This window comes from Penaeus japonicus, unplaced genomic scaffold (assembly GCF_977035675.1).
Source record: "Penaeus japonicus unplaced genomic scaffold, GWHDUDI00000001_assembly GWHDUDI00000001, whole genome shotgun sequence".
In the NCBI taxonomy this organism is placed as follows: Eukaryota; Metazoa; Arthropoda; class Malacostraca; order Decapoda; family Penaeidae; genus Penaeus; species Penaeus japonicus.
In genome coordinates this window covers 24864308-24881807 of record NW_028234403.1, presented here as the reverse complement: position 1 = coordinate 24881807, position 17500 = coordinate 24864308, and the positions used below count along the sequence as shown (strand labels likewise).

At 34.5% G+C, this 17500-nt stretch overlaps 2 protein-coding genes across 2 annotated transcripts in view; one reads left to right on the top strand and one right to left on the bottom strand.

Moving 5' to 3' along the window:
* The window catches only part of LOC122251587 (uncharacterized), a 28423-nt gene extending 19839 nt beyond the window's left edge, over window positions 1-8584 (top strand). Inside the window, exons 12-18 of the mRNA XM_086543578.1 lie at window positions 1-209; window positions 493-605; window positions 815-1133; window positions 3423-3549; window positions 3651-3789; window positions 4941-5061; window positions 5889-8584. The exon at window positions 1-209 is cut by the window's left edge and continues 10 nt beyond it. Of these exons, the coding sequence (XP_086399704.1) occupies window positions 1-209; window positions 493-605; window positions 815-1133; window positions 3423-3549; window positions 3651-3789; window positions 4941-5061; window positions 5889-5980 (1120 nt within the window). The 3' untranslated portion in view covers window positions 5981-8584. The remainder of the gene's footprint in view (window positions 210-492; window positions 606-814; window positions 1134-3422; window positions 3550-3650; window positions 3790-4940; window positions 5062-5888) is intronic.
* Window positions 8585-12893: 4309 nt separating this feature from the next.
* Window positions 12894-17500, bottom strand: part of LOC122251585 (V-type proton ATPase subunit S1) — an 11902-nt gene continuing 7295 nt past the window's right edge. The window contains exons 4-10 of the mRNA XM_043013615.2: window positions 16927-17056; window positions 16497-16579; window positions 16117-16268; window positions 15827-15943; window positions 15510-15591; window positions 15108-15227; window positions 12894-14332 (exon numbers count right to left, since the gene is read on the bottom strand). Coding sequence (XP_042869549.1) covers window positions 14123-14332; window positions 15108-15227; window positions 15510-15591; window positions 15827-15943; window positions 16117-16268; window positions 16497-16579; window positions 16927-17056 — 894 coding nt within the window. The 3' untranslated portion in view covers window positions 12894-14122. The remainder of the gene's footprint in view (window positions 14333-15107; window positions 15228-15509; window positions 15592-15826; window positions 15944-16116; window positions 16269-16496; window positions 16580-16926; window positions 17057-17500) is intronic.

Genomic DNA, 17500 nt, shown 5'->3' with positions numbered 1-17500 from the left:
TTCAGAGCTGGATGAACCATCAACTTCAACAAAGCCATCCTCATCAATCAGCACTCCATCGCCGTCCAAAACTGCCTCTCAGCATCCCATCAACCCCAACCATGTTAGATTGTCACACTTCTCAGTTTTAGCTGTTGGTGGACAGAAAGGGTCATGGAGTATTGAGAAGCCAAAAAAGAACAGCGCTGATCTTAGTGACTGCCTTAAAGGTTGGTTTTAAATCTCCTTATTACTTTGAGTTATATTGATGATGACTGTAACTTTGCTTTAACCCATTGACAGCGGATGGCATGATTTGCTGCAAAGGCAGAGTCGGTCGTAGACGCGGATGGCACCATGCCAGGCAGTGTAAACCCGCCATCTGACTGTATACATATTTTATTAAAACCGCGACCAATGGGTTAATTTGTTTAGTTATATTCAGTTTTCATTTCCTTTCTGAAATTCATAGTTGTATAAAGTGTTTAATGTAAAATTTATTCTCTATTTCAGGGGTAAACTTCTACAAATATATGAAGAAATATTTACTCACAGAAGAACAGCTGCATGAGAATGGTTACCCCCTCCCTGACCCAAATGAGAAGGGGAAAGCTATAATTGCAGTGGTATGAATCCTTTTCACCTAAAAAGATCTATTAGATTATGTCTTTTATATATGAATGATGATATAAGTATCAAATTTCTTTTTTCTTTAGCAGTAAATTAAAAAGGCAAGACTCTCAAACCTTATTCTCTTAGTTGACATGTAATAGTTTATAATCTAATGATCTTGTATTTACATAAATTACATTTTCTTCCCTTTAACTCCTTCCAGAGAGACACCCGGAAGAAACTTAGTCCAAGTGCTGTTGAACGTTATTGTGATCGGTGCTCATTGTTGTATAAAGTAGACAAATGGGGTTTCCCCACAACAACAGGGCCTTGTGTCTATCACTGGGGACGGGCATATAAGCGCAGAGGTTACTCAGGACTTGAGACTCGTTACTCATGTTGTGGAGGAGACTTGGAGTCCGATGGATGTGTCCAAGCAACTACTCATGTGTCACAGAATTATAACCCAGATGACCTGAGAGGTTATGTCAGAACTCTACCCAAGGAATCAAGTTCTGGTGATTATGGAGTTTATGCGTTAGGTAAGTTGACGGCACACCATTTAAGTGTTGTCACTTGATATTTTTATTTTACACTCTCACCTTGTAACTTTTGGATCCTATTTTATATAATTTAACCCCTAAACACTGCAAGTCTGGATTTTTCAAATTTCAGTTGGCCAATTTTGGTCTTATTTTACTCACCAGAAATGTATATTTGATTGCCATAAGTCAAATGCAGCCGCACAGGGGAGCATCAAAGTTGAAAAAACTATCACAGTTACTCCTCACATTTGGAAAAGTTATCTCATTCTCAATTACCCCTCAAATAGGAAGGGAAATGGAAATATGCCGTGAGGCCTATTAAACATCTCCATATTAACCATGCAAATATTTCACATATAAAGCAAGAAAAAGAACTTGAAGAGAACAATGAAATATGCAAATGTGTAAATAGTAAAAAGATAGTGATATAACATGAGGCAACATAAAAACCATGAGGCACCATAAAACTGAGACTGATGGAGAGGAGGACCAATCATGAGCAATTGGATATGGGGCTGATATAGTGGGTATGGCTGGAGGAAATGCAAATAAAACACTTAAATAGCAATAAAAAGCATGGTTTGTCATGGAAAATAATTAAATATCCAATTAGGTTGTATTGATAGTAAAAATACAATGATATACCATTAGGCACCTATACTGTATGTTATGTAATCATATGGTGTGAGGAGGGGGTATGTGTGAGATAAAAGGATGGAGGAGTGGTTTGACAGCATGAAACACTCACTACATTTCATTCACAAGAAAGAAAAACAAAAAAAGAAACAGGGCCTATAAGGCACATAGTGATATGGGGCTGATGTAGTTGGTGTGGCTGGTGGAAAGGAAACTTACCAAAATGTACCAGAGAAATCAGTAGACACTTCATATGTCCCATTCATGAAAGAAAGAAAAATGCAGGAAAAAGATTGCCAGAGTTTGACAGGCTTTCCATGTTTGTGGTGAACATGATTGGCATACCTGGCCAGGTTGTGCTACATTCATGCCAGATAAGAATTCTGGACTCTCTCATGTCTCCCAGAGGCCATGTTGGTTGAACTGACATCACATTATAAAAAAAAGAAGAGATCCAATAAGGTATAGAATCAGAGAAGTATCTTTTTTATAAATCAGTTTCTTCCTATTCAGAAAGTATGGATTAGGGTGTGATTTCATCATACTTCTTCTTCTTCTTCTATCTTAAATTACACTGATGTGTTTGATTGATCCAAATTTTATGATCTTTTAAAGTATTACATGAATACCAGAATGAAAGGTACAATTGAAAAAAATGCAGGAAAGGAAACAATATGTAAGGGATGAAAATATTTTTTTAAGATTTTGCCTTGATAACATACCCTTCCAGTTTCATCATATGATTTTTCCTAATTATCATATTAGATGGGTTTTGATTTTCCACATACATATGACAGCTTGCATCTCTAGCTTCAGGGCCATTTATACTCTTCTAGGAGGGGGATGCTGTAGCTCCTTTATTGACTATACAGTATCTGGATCCCAATGTGAAATCACCATCCTAAATCTAGTAATACAGCCTTAGACTGTTTATGATAAGGATTATCAGTTACCAGTTCCTAATTGCTAGAATAGATTTTATTGAATCACATAGCAATATTTTATATTCTCTAGAATACATGGTAGAAATTTCTGTAATGGTAAAATGTAGTGTGATATTTTTTCTTCTGTAATATCTTGTGAAAAAGTGGCATGTGATAATATACCACCTTGGGCAGTACATATTGTCAAGGATACCCTGATGAAGTGATTTTACAATAATTTATCTGCATTTAGTGAGGAAAACATTCTTGTAGTTCCAATATTAGCATTAGCTTCAAGTAAAACCTCTAATCTTCAACATTATATTTTTCTTGCTGTTCTTACATATGTAAAAATGAACCCTTTAGCAGTGGATGGTATGATTTGCTGCAAAGGCAGAGTCGGTCATAGACATGGATGGCACCGTGCCAAACAATGTAAACCAGCCATCCTACTGCACAAATATTTATTTAATACCACGACCAATGGGTTAATTGCAAGATAGCATCAAACATTTTCAATATGGCATTTATTTAAGATATCAAAATAGGTTTGTTTTTTTGCAATTTCAGCAACATCCCCAAAAAATTGTAAACAAAGAAGATAGTATATTTGGAGTGTCCAATATTCTTGGGCTTGAATTATAAAATCAGTGTTTCATTTTGTAATCTTTGCATATAAAGGTGCTCTTTGATACTTTTCATGTAAAGAATATCTAATGTCTTGCAGATTGTGAGATGTGTTACACTACAGCTGGGAATGAACTCACTCGTGTGACTGTGATAAACTCTGAAGGGAAGTCTGTCTATGAGCAGTTGGTTAAACCTGAGAATCCTATTATTGATTACAACACAAGGTAGGATTTGTTTTTTCTTTGTAATGCATAATCTAGAACACTGGAATGGATATTCGTGTTTGGTGCAAGGATATGTTATTTGAATGCCTTTCTTTTTTCAGATTTTCAGGAATAACAGAGAGTGACATGGAGGATGTAAGGACAACAATTTTTGACGTGCAGGCAGCCTTACTAACACGTTTCTCTGATAAGACCATTCTAGTTGGTCACAGTTTAGAGTCTGATTTTCATGCACTCAAGGTAAGGAATTGGGGATTTTGTTTTGCAAATTATACCTCATTTTCTTGCTATCTTCAGTACCCATTTATGCCAGGAACACAAGCAATTAGCTATGGTTTTGTTTTACTATTTTTTATTGTTTTTACACATTGTCCTCAAGCACATAGTTTCCAGTGAGTCAATTACTAATCCCACTTGTCCTGACCTGTTTAAACCATCCCTTGAATTCTTTTGAGGAAAAAAGGATTTTATGCCAGTTACTATTTATTATTATTATTATTATTATTATTATTATTGCTGTTGTTTTTGTTATTATCATTATTACTATTATGATTATTATAACATTAACCCTTCTGAGACAGGCTACATCTTAAGATGCTCAGCCTGGACTAAGTGTCTTAAAGTGTGTGTGTTTTCTATTATTTTCTAGACTTACAGTAGTTAATATGGGTCTATATATGAAACATTAGCATAGATTCAGGTAATGGGTTAAATAGGTGAGATCAGGTAGGCCTATTTATTGACTCCCTAGTTTTTTTAACCATTTGTGGAGCCTTGTATGTGTAAGAAGAATTAATAAAACAAAATTATATTGAATAGGACATGTATACTTAAACTCCTGGTATCAATGGGTTTGATTGTAAGCTACCCACTTCTTATCATTCCTTTTCACAATTCTTTATAATATGTCACAAAATGGAAATGTACATTCAAGTTGAAATTATGATCATATCAAATTATTTATCTCCAAGACTACCATTCAGATACTAGGGATATTTGATGAATATGATTTGATAAAGGAATTACAATTGTGAAAGAAAATGTGATTATTAAGACTTATTAGTGATTCAGGTTACCATAGTGTGCTAGTTATTGCAGAATAGTACTTAATTTTATGTCTAATTCTTTAATTATACTTTTGTTACTATGAGTGATTGATATCATTTGGTTTTATTAATAAAATACTCTGGTGAATATGTTGATTCATATATATTGTAGAAGAGACAATGATCAGTCTTTGCATTGAAAGGTTCCAAATGCAGTACAAGAAAGTCATGAAGAACAGTTTTTGTAGAAAGTGATGGGAAAATCTGTAGAACTTATTTTTCTGATATCCATGTGAAAATTCATTATTGTTAAAATTTTAAATTCATTATTCTATTTCTTTGCAGCTAATTCACGATACTGTAGTGGATACCAGTGTAGTGTTTCCCCACAAGATGGGTCATCCCTACAAACGTGCCCTTAGAAATCTAGCCTCAGAAATCCTGAAGAGAATTATCCAAAACGATGGTAGGTATTCCTTCATTTCAATAAATCTGACCTATATAGTTCTGAAGATGCACTGTGTATGATGGCTTTGAGTAAACAACATTTTTGGCAAATACTGCATCAGCTGAAAAACATTACCAAACAAATGGAAATATTCTTTTTATGCTATCCAAGCTTAAATCTCACTATTCTAATTCTACTTGACTCTAACATAAAAACTTTTTAGATATTTTGACCTCCTGCTTATGTTACCTTTCCCAATACCACTCTTTATCAAGGCTCAAGCTTTTTTTGTCAACCAACTGATATGAGAGAGAGAGACATAGATTGAGAGAGAGAGTGTGTATGTGTGTGTATGTGAAAGTAACTTGTTCCCACCAAGTAATTGTGCGCATAACATACTCAAACCTAAGCCAGATCACGTCAATAATAACCCAATCTAACTTGGGCCAGCCTTCTTATTATCTTAAATTAATCAACACACAAATGATTCTAATCCCTTCATAGCTAGACCCAAGGAAATGTTGAGCTTTGAATAACTTACAGACTTCTTTAACCCTCTCTGGACGGGTGGTACACTACGGTTACGCTCATTCAAGGGCCCAGTGGCCGGGTGGCACCATATGGTGTCAGTCATTTAATTGATTTAGGCCTAAGCGTTCGAAAGCCCCGGCATTGTGACATGCAAGGCTGGAATGCTCCCGTCGTGAGTGGGTTAAAGATATTAACGTATTTGGACATTTTTTTCATAACTCTAATGAATACTAATAGAGGTACTTTATTGACTGTTTATTGTCAAGGAAATTCATTCACAAAATACAGTAACTCATTAAATCTAACTTTTTCAGTGTCTGGCCATGACAGTGCAGAGGATGCAGTGACCTGTATGCACCTCATGCAGTGGAAGATAAAAGAGGACTTGAAGAGAATCAAAAAATGAATAAAAATGTATCAAGAGGGTTTGATTCATTTTACTACAAAGATGTATTACAGCAGAGTAAAAATATCAAGTTTGATATACAAATTTTTGTTAGAGGTATTCTTTTTTATTCATATGTAAAATTAAATGTTACATAGTTATACATGGTTGTTTGGAGCTATATAATATAGGAAATTTAAGTAATATATATAAAGTTCAATAAGGCATATTTTCTCTCTTCTTTCTTTTTTATTTACTTTATAAAATTTGTCAGAAGTTTTTTAACTTAACAGAAAATAGAAAATATGGTTACAGGATCTTTTGCCATGTTTAATAAGCTGTAAGCAAAAGTTCTGTGACTTGAAGCAATAAGAATTTCACTTTGCGTCAGTCATGTTATATGTAATCAAAGATATTTGTCTTAAAAAGCATAGTGACTTTATTAACAATTACATTGTAACAGGTTTGTAACTCCTCTGACATTTATAGAAAGAACAGAAACAAGTAGTTAAACAAAATAAATCATTTTGAAGAATGAAATAAATAAAGTCTTCAGAGATTATTGGAAATGAAAGCATTCCTTTACATGGTATGTAATATTTGTACTGTATAGTTTGTGGCAGCTACCGTCTCATTTGATATGTTTCTTTGCGTCTTTAGCATCTTGTATCTTAAACCAAAGGATGTGATTGTACACTATTTAATTTCTTTGTAGAATAAGATTCAGTGTTTATCATTTATGTCTTTCATACTGTAACCAATATAATCCTGAAAATCTGAACATTATACAGACATACAGGTGAGTGAAGTTCATATCTAGCCCAGTACCATGCAGTGATAACCAAAAGTTTAAGCTAGTAGTAAAGGTTGTTGGTTTATCAGATGTGTCACATGGTTTTATTTTAATAAGTAACAAAATGTTGTTGTTTTTTATCTTAGGCAAGTCCAAAGTAAATGATCTGATTTTTTCACAATATCACTTTAATTTGAATGTAAAAGAATAAGTGGTTGAAGTTACACTATGGAAAGAAACCTAACTAGATATATTGAGGAAAAGAGAAGCTGGAGGATGGAGCAGGGGAGAAGGAAGAGAGTGAGGAGAAAAAGAGAAAGAGAGAAAAAAAAGTGAGAGACTAAAGAAAAAAACATATATAAATGAAACAAAAAGGCATATAGGCAAAGTAAAAATACATAAAGGGCATTAATACATTTTACAGAAGGAAAGTGGGAAAGAAAGTTGGTGAGATTAAGATTATTGAAAACAAGTGATTACATGAGATTAGACAACATTGCAATCCTGTGTAATTTCTCATCCCTTGCTGCATGGAGGCATCATTGTTTGATAGTGAAGCACTAGATATGTGAGGTTTCTCTCCTGAAAGTGTGAAATGTCTTGCTATAGGAGCATGTGCCTGATATTACTAAGATTATGTTTTATTTGAGTTAAAGCAAAGTTTTTGTTGTTAGAGTGGTCAATGTACATATATATATATAAATTGTTCACTGAGAAAGTTCATTGTTAACAGAGTATTAATACAGGGTTTTAGTTTATCAAATTTTAGGCTTGAATACACTCAGTTCTTTGAACACACTTTCAATAATTCCATTATTTTTGATGATGAGTCATGATGGCAGTAACAAAATGACTGGAAGGAGAAAAAAAAAAAAAAAATGGTGTCATAGTATGAATGGGAGTTTTTGATTGCTTGACTACAGCCTATCTGATCAGGAGTTACATAGAACAAATATGAGTGTTGCTTTTGCAAAAGCACGTATTAACAGATAACTTCAATCAAAACAAACAAAATCACAATGTAAGTAATGAACACAACATCAAGCAGGAACAAGAGATATTAAAGAAGGTTACCAATATAGAAATGTAATTAGAATCTTATTTAATCTATAGTGATATTTCATTTCTGTTTGTTGAAAAAAACATTATTATTATTACGCTGTTGACTAAAAAAATAGTAAATAACCATGATTGCATTAAGTAGTTTAGAAGGCACCATACTTATCCTTATTTGCAGAGCAAAGATTTTTTTCTCTCTTCTCTTTTTATGAATGCTTTAGAAAAGTTCCAGCAAAGGGCATTGAGTACAGATATATAATGGAATTTTAATATTTTGGGGGGATGAGAAATTTTCCAGACATCTGAAAGTGCACTACCTGTTTTGTACTATTCTTATCTGTATGACTGATATGGTGCCTACACACAGTCCCCCCTCCCCTCCCCCCAAGTATTTCAGGTATTTGAAATATGAAAAATATCTTCAGAAACATGCTGTATTGAAGTTTTACTGCAGATTCAATGAAATATAAAACATAGCATCACAAGTGTTGGGAACATTCAAGGATTTATTTGTGATGTTGAATGTCAGGAGTGGTTTGAGCACTTAATGGAGTAATATTTAAGTGTCCGTTGAATGCTACTTATACGGGATACCAAATTATAGCTAATACTACATGATACATTAACAATGGTACAAACAGGATGTACATTTTTCATTCTCATTATTTTTCTATGTGAATAGTACACATTTAGCTGTATTGGTTCCCTAGCTCTAGTCAAACTACTGTGCTTCTTTGTGAATTGTTTCAACAGCAATAAACATGTAAAATATCCATTTTATGGAAAATGATTTATTGTATAACCTTCATTTGGTGATTTGAATGATCAGCATGCTTAGGGATAAGCTTAGTTTTAGAGCACTCCTTTATTTCCAATTCTTTTGAGGTGTCACTTTGATTCTTATATACTGAAAAAGACAAACAAAACATTATACTACTGTCAAACCTACTGCATATTTGTGTAATCTAATCAGGCTATCAACTTCAAAAATCAATATTAGTCAAAAGGCTAAACAATAAATTAAACATTGTACCAACCAGTTTCTAGAATGAAAGCACAGTAAACTTTTGTAAAACACTTTCTTCTATATTAAATTGCAACAAAACAAAAATTCTATATTCAGGTATATATTGCAATAGGAAGAATAATTGCAGTTACTATCTGAACCAACAAGGTCAACTGAGGGTTGAAATGAGTGCCCTTAGAGGCGAGAAGACTTGACAGTGGCACATTTTCTGGTAGGGCCACAGCAATGAACACTTTTTCTTCAGCTCCATGCCCAAATGTATGTAAATTTAATGTAAAAGTGATATTCTACATTGTACCTAAGTCTAGTAGATAGCGTGATTTGTGTCAGCCATCTTTGCTCAGTAGCTGATATCAGTAATGAGAACAGCCTCACTTAACTGGGCCTATTCAAAATTCCAAAAATCCAGAGACTGAGGATTGCTGGTACCTGGTACTGTAGTGGATCTCCTTAACCCATTCACGCTGGATGACGTGTTGACACATTTTGTGGTTTTTGCGTCAGACGCCAGCAACGAGATATTTGGTCAAGACCGGCGCTCGGGGTGAGCAAGCGGACAGCCTAGGCTCGCAGCTAGTGCGCCCGAGAATCCCAAGGCGTTAGGCTTATGTGTTCGAAAACCCCGACATTGTGACCATTCAGAGTCAGAATCACCCCGGCGTGAACGGGTTAAAAATTCCCCATTTTTTACAATTTTTTCTTTTGGCAGTTTATCCTGGGGAGCGAAGATTTCATTTCTGTATGGTGGATTAAGATACTGTGGTACTCAAAGTGTCCACCAGGAGCTGTTAAGAAGGGAAACTGCTGTTATTTTACATTCTAAATCCCTCATGCCCTGAGGGGAGGTGGAGCTATATATTGAAATTGCCCAAACCTTGTGTGTTTTATATATTGCACATGCCCAGCCTGTCTTACCTATGGATACCTTTTCTACTAGAAACTTACCACTAGTTTAAAGTCTATTGATGAAGCACCAGCTCCAGGAAAAATTTAGATTTGAAGATTTTGATGATTTAGATCTAATTTAGTTATCACTAAGTTTTCTTTTAATTTAAACTTTTATATATATTTATTTACCCTTTTTACTGATTTGTTTCCATATTTTTGAAGTCATGACCTGCTGCATCATAGTTGAAGGGGTGCATAAGAATATTTTCATCACAAATTAGGTATAAAAGGGTCTAGAAGTACGTAAGATTCACCCCAAATGTCCTCTTCCTTGGATGACCTAATTCCAAACAGTTTGACTGTATTCCAAGATAGTTTAATTAATGACCTTGACATGTGCCAATGGTTGATAGCAAAGAAAGTCAGAAGGAAACATCTCTTGTTTTGCATTTTGTTGTGATTTTGGGATTCATTTTGGATCTACAGTGAGACTACAACTCCCGCAAGTACAAGGTCAGGAGGAGGTAAATATTAAGTGGCAATATATTGTTTTAGATGGCTATTTAATCGAGGTTATGTGAAAATATAATTAGGGCTCCCATTTTATTGAACGTTTTTTTTTTTTAATTCATGAACCATGGCATGGTTTCCCGAAATTCCAATTGTGGATTTGTATTTTGCAAAATAAAACTTGAATTTGATACCCTTTTTACCAAATTACCTTGTGAACTAAACATGAACTAACTATGGTTTCATCAATAATGCTCTAATGGGAATTCTCGTTTTATCATTATGAGCTTGATCTCGTCAAAGATTTTGTCAAGATCACCACTTTGAACATGACAAGTCAATACTGGACGGCAACCCTCATCAACCAAACTCAAGTAGCCGATGTGTCTGAGTGAGGGGAAAGTCTTAGGTCAAGTTTGGTCTCCAGTGCTGGAATTGATTTCGATGGACTTAAGGCCCTTAAGGCACTGGAGACAATATGTACATCCAAGTATTACCCATGGGGATGCCATGTGATGGATGACACGTCCTCACCTTGGACTTGAAATTAAAAACCACAAGATCATTGGACCAAAACCGAAGTTGGCCTGCTAGGTTTAGGACTACCAAGCCCTAATTCCCCACAGTCCAAAGGGCAGAGTTCTGCTAAGAAGCTTGTGCCTCCTAGAGTCCACACCATTCTGGACGTGTAAGAACAAGACGCTGCTAGGTCAAGAAGGAAACGTCCAACAGTCTGAGTAGCTCTGAGGGATGTAGAAGGTTGCAAGGGTAGAGTTGAAGTCCTCTGCCAATATCAACCTTAATATGGTCAAAGGAGTAATCTTCAATAGGAAACTGATTAAGTAATTTGAAGAAACCTTGCAAGTTGAACTTGCAGATCAAGGCATCACAGAGGTGAAACATGGAAAAACAAGGTCATGGCAGGATGGTATGGTATGTCAAGGGGGTCATCGCATACCAAAAAATGTCAAAATCACGGGAGTTTCTAAGGTTAAGGCAAAGTCACCTACAAAACCTGAGGAAAGATCAAGTCCTCATAGGTAAAGGCCTCAACCATCCTGGAGGGAAGATGCTACTGTGCTGCCTGATAAATAGATGATTGTAGCTAATACCCCAACCCCCGAAACCCAAACAGTGGTAGCTGCTCCTGCAGTGAAAGTGGCAACCATGACTGCAGCAGCAACAGCAGTTGCAAAAGTGGTTATCTAAGCTGGGTAGACCACCACCTACATGGCCAAACTACCAATGGCCAAAGGGCAAGGAGAAACCCCCAACACAAACCCTGATCATCTTCATCCAGAGTGAAAGGATGTTCCGAGTACTGGAAGGAGACCGCTTCTCAGAGCAGGAAAGTCAACAGGAATGAGTCACACAGAGAAGTGTTTTCAGTGACATTGTGAAGACTACAATAAATTGGGCTTTTGCAATGGACCACGTAACACAGTTTCAAGTTCCCCCAGAACAAGACTGTGGCTGTGCATTTCTATACAATCACTGGTAGCCTCATCCCTCCCTTCTCACAGGAGCAAGTCCACTGCAATTTGTCAATGAGGTTAAGTTCTTACGTCTGACTTTTGACAACAGTCAATTTTTTAGCACCATTAACAATGATTACTTTATGCATGTATTTTTAGCCATGAATTTGAAAAAATGCATTATTTTTTGTTGAAAATTCAAGTGATTAAATGAGCTGCTTACAGTTTGAATAATCAGAATAAGTATGTTGAAAAAATGAATATGAGTACTGATTGAAATTATTTTACTCACATCTTTTCTTAACCCACTCTGGACGGGTGGTACAATTCTGTACCACTCATTCAAAAGCCCAGTGGCCGGGCGGCACAGTATTGTGCCAGCCATTCAATTGATTTAGGCCTAATAATTCAAACGCCCCGGCATTGTGACATTCAAGGCTAGAATTCCCCCGTCGTGGATGGGTTAATAGTGATCTGGCCTAATAAATGGTCCGTCAATTGGGTACTACAGTATTAAGTTGAAACTTGTAAATATATTTATGTAGAATTGTCTTTATATTTACTGATAACTTAAATACTTTATTTGTTAAGCAAAAGGTAAATTGTAGATGTATAGTTACTAAACTATTAAACTAAAAGATAATTGAACATGGTAAATATTCACATCAAATATGATTACCCTGTCAAATATGCTTTATGTCAAATATGCTTGATTTCAGAAATTATCTTAGAAAAAAGGAATATTGGATGAGTCACTCAGGCAGCAGGAATGGACAGTAAATTTAACCCTATGACGACGATGCGTCACACTCGTGTGTACACAGCTAAACTCCCGATGCCGGGGCATCATGCCAGTGTGATGATTTCAATGCAATATTGCAATCGCCCGGCTTTGGGGTTTTCGCGTAGCGCGTGCCCCGTCGGGAAAGGGTTAATAAAATGATGTTTATGATTGGCTTAACTAAAATCTTGGGACAGTAATCTCAAAACATTAAAACACAACTAGTGTTATGCTTTATCACTTTCATATTTAGGTATTACAATTTTTGTATGGTTTTGTTACTTTGCTACATATTTCCCTTCCTCTTACACCTGTTTTTTTTTCTTTCTTTCTTTTTACTTATCAAACCTATTCACTTCTTTATCATCCAATTATCTCCAAAGGGATAAGAAAAGCAAGGGTATCCATAACACCTTTAATTTAAAACACAACTGTACAGTACATATAATACACAATATAACACAAGACAGGACAAGCTGAATAGTGGTGCACATTAAAAGTCAATATTGTAGTATGGAATGTTGTGCATATTAATACTTTCTTTAATCATATTTTCTTTACATACTTTCTCACTAAAACCTAGACTTCTTAAGGAGACAAAAAGAATCCTGGGACTCTATATACACCATAATTTGAATATTTACATAAACACACTGTATACTACCAACCATACACAAAGACGGGGATGAGTATCATGTTCATATTTTTTAAAATTAATACTAGCTGGATCATTCAGCAAAGTCTAATAATGATTTTTAAGAAATTGAAGTTACTTGTTACTTAGCTATTAACAACACTTGGCCAAAAATTGTAAAGCTACACCTACAACCTGATAATCACAGTAAGTGCGGTTTTTTTCTTGTGTGTGTAACACCTATCTTTGTGCATATGTATTTAACTTCACATAATTTATGATATCTATAAAGTTTCATCTAAACTGTTTGTTCTGGAAAACAGATAAATTTTTTTAAAGAATATCTTTAATATCAAAATACAAGTTATAGATCTTAAATCATTTGATAATAGGATCAATAAGACTAACCATTAGTGGTATTCAAATTTCAAAATAAACATGAATTTACAAGAATGTCTCTGATAATGTATATTCATAAAAGTTTTGAATAATTCTCTACCCTCATCATAATAATTAAATAGTAAACACCCACAAATTCACATCCACTTCCCTTACATGCAAATATGGAATTTCATAGCTAGGTTAAGTCACTAAATCACTATTCACAGTCAAGATCAAGTCTATTCTACAATAACTGGCTGGTTGAAGCATTATGATAGGAATCACCTTTTTCTTTTCAAACAAAGATTCAAAAATATTTTACATTTACAGTTAATTACCAGGAAACAGATAGAATCCAACTCGACTACACTGATTGTATATATAGCCTTTAACCAAAATTAAATGTTCCAAAGAAAAATAAGTTTTGCCTGATATGAATAAAAAAGAGTTAATCTGAATGACTCCTTGCCAGCACTAATATGCTCATTACATTACCAATTCATGAAACACCTAGCTCAAACATAAACAGAGGTTTACTTTTTCCAGTTATAGAGGGGGCTATGTTACTCTGGCAGCAAAAAGGAGCATATATGTATCATCACTTGTATATTGAATTTACTCTGCTGTGGCAACCATGATGGGCTTTCCCTTGGGGTCATCAAAGCGATCCATGGTTTTGATGTCACCCAGCATGTACATTCCAGAGAACAGGATGAAGAGCAGGAGCAATGTCACTAACAGGGCACACCAGATGGGAACAGTAAAGAACCCAACACAGTCCCATGATCCACTGAACCTTGTCTGATTGGTGGAGAAGGGCTGAACCTGCAAAGACATGGTATGCATTTTATATAATGGATTTTAACATTTGTAGAGGTCCTAAATGACAATTTGTCTGCTTTTAATTTGATTTTCAATTGTTTTGATACCCTTAATAACATATCCTTCAGGAGTATCCCAAGAAATATCCATCGGGAGTTTGATTACAATAACCTTGCTTTCTTGAACATATGGTACTATATTGTGTGTTATGGCATTACATATGAATAAGGATGTAAATCTATTTTTTTATACTTGGTGTTTTAAATTTTCCAATCAGCACTGTAACTAGTTAATCTTTGGTAAATAATCTTGTGGACATCTGATTTTCTGAAATGAGCATTAAATTTAATTCCTTACTATTTTATTTGAAATTTTTTGTCAGTTCATTCTCCATGGCCAACAAAAGTTACACAGGATGCCTCAGCTGGGATAAGCATGTTTTGAGGAAAAGTAAAATATCTGATACACCCCAGGCTTGTCAAACACCTTACAATATCTGTGACATTATTCAAAACAAACAGAATACTTGAAAATACAAGATAAGGGACCTTCCCTCCCCTGTATCCTTACAATATTAAATTAACCATCATATAGGTGTGATTTTTTTTTTCTTCTTTTTCTTTATTTTTTTTTGGTATGAAATGAAAATCTTATAATTAGCAGAAAGTCTAACATGACAAAGGAATGACACAGCTAGAGTCTTCATCAGAAATGTTGTCAAGCATACAATATATATTATAAATATTTTTTATACAAAATGTACAGTAACCATGCATACCTGGAAGCCATCAAGAACCATCACAATTGACTTGGCAGTGCTGTTGCTCCTGAGATATTTCCTCTCACTGCATGAATATGACATTCCCAAAGGTATGCCCTCAATATCCTGCTTAGTCATCTGTTTATAACATAATAGATGATAGTAAACTGTATTAGATGATAATACTATCAAATATATATTGTCAAATGTATCTAAATAATCTATTTAATTTTTATTCATCATATTTCAATATCATTATTCAAACCAGTGTCCCATCTTTCAGTATAATAAGATACTCAAGATGAAAATTAAAAAATAATGCTATTAGTCAAAGATGGTATATGCCATCAGCTAAAAAATTCATTCTAAAACTTGGCCAAACAGGCAGGAAGAGCTTTTTGTGAAGCCTTAGACACTGACCGTAAAGAATTCTAACTTGTCATCCATCAAGGTCTTCACACCTTCCAGCATCCATTCATTGTTGATGTTCTTGAAATTAAACCTGTTAAGAAGGTAGAATACAAATTAAAAGCAAAAAAAGAGAGAAAAAAAGGAAGAACTGCATTTTTTTGTGTTAAGGTTAAGATTATAAAAACAGTAAAAATTAAATAAAGGTTTACTTCAAATTAAGACAAGTATACTTAGTTATGAAATCAACAATTGTACACTATGACACACATGTACACATATTATATCACATAATGAATAAATGACCATAAATAATTGACTATACTTACTGGATTTGAAACTTGCCATACTCAGCTGTGTTGTACTTCATCAAAAGTTTGGCTGCTTCTGGACGACATTCTCCTGAGTCACTCAACCACTCAGACTCAGAAATAGTGTAAGAATTACTGAAATGATAGTGTTTATTATCACATTTAGCTCTGCAGTGTACAAGTATCAGTCAAGAAGATTGTATATCTCACTTTCTTGTGCAGTATAAATCATACAGAATTAAAACTTATTTCATTAAAAATTGTATATCAAATAAATACAGTCGACAGGCAGAAAATCACATTCTTACTCTAGAGTTTCATTTGTGTAAAAATTGAAGGTGATATTCTTGTAGAGGTACAGCAACACACATCCGTTGTTGTGGAACTTCCTAAGCTCAGGTGCAGCCTGGAGAGACCGAGCAATTCGCACCCTTTGCTCGAACTCATCATCTTGCAACTTCTGTTAAAAATATTATTCTACTTACTATTCCTGCATAGCTAGTAAGAATCTTCATCAAGTGTATAAATATGTAAGAATCTGACAAGGCAACACAAACTGATGATATGCTGGCAATGTACCAATCATTTTTTTGTATAAATTTGGCCACAAACAAGATCACAGAGTGCCCTCTTCAAAATAAGTAGATCTATACATAAATATCGACAGCTATAATTAACAAGTGCTTACCACTGAGGGGGCCCGTCCAGTAAATATGATTGTGAAGTCCAGCATCTCCCCAACCTTGGAAATAACACTCTCCATAACCTCATCTGAACAAAAATTAATAAATCTATTAATAAAAGCACACATGAAATCTGTCAATTTTCATTGTATATACAATCTAAATGGAATATACATGCAAATTAAACTTAAGTCAGTGTGCGTATACATATACATATAGGTGGAAATGTATTTAAAAGTGTATTTGTGCATGTATCTGTGTATTTTCATATAAATCTGTTCATATAATCTGTTTGTTTATGTATGTGCATATGTATATGTATATGAATGTATAACATTTAGCCAGCTTATAACTATGTAACTTAGCCAGGTTATAACTATGTAACTATGTCCCTTTAATCTGCATTGAATGCTTTCAAAAACCCTAGGATTGTACCAGCTTTCTGAAGAGCATGGCTCCTGCTGGGATTGGTGAGTGTAGAGGGCAACTTGACAATGACCAGGTTCTTCTCCTTCTGCTTCAGCTGCAATCCAGCTGTGGAGCTACCTGGTTCCAGGACCACCATCTAAAATAAAAACATCAAAAAACATTAATCTAAAATATCACTTACCATATCTGAAAAACTACAGGAATTCACTTTGTTTTCCTGAGCTCCTCACATTCTTTTTTAAAAGTCCAGCTAAATAACCTTTACATGTGACCAGTTCCTACATGGAGTCTGTTCAAAATATATAATTCAATTTAGTAAAAAAAATGTAATAACTAATTGTCAATGTTTCTTATAACTGTATATTACAAACATCATTGGTTGATAATAATGTAATTTAAAAATAAATAAACAAATAAAAAACAATGTGATGTCTATGGCAGCAAAACTTTATGTCATTGCAATGACTACTCCCACTGTATGTAATGACTATGTGCAGAGCATATCCCATGTAGTAAAATACCAGTTAAGGATTATTTCTAATTAATGCTTATTAAGCCATCATTAATTTGTTAACCCATT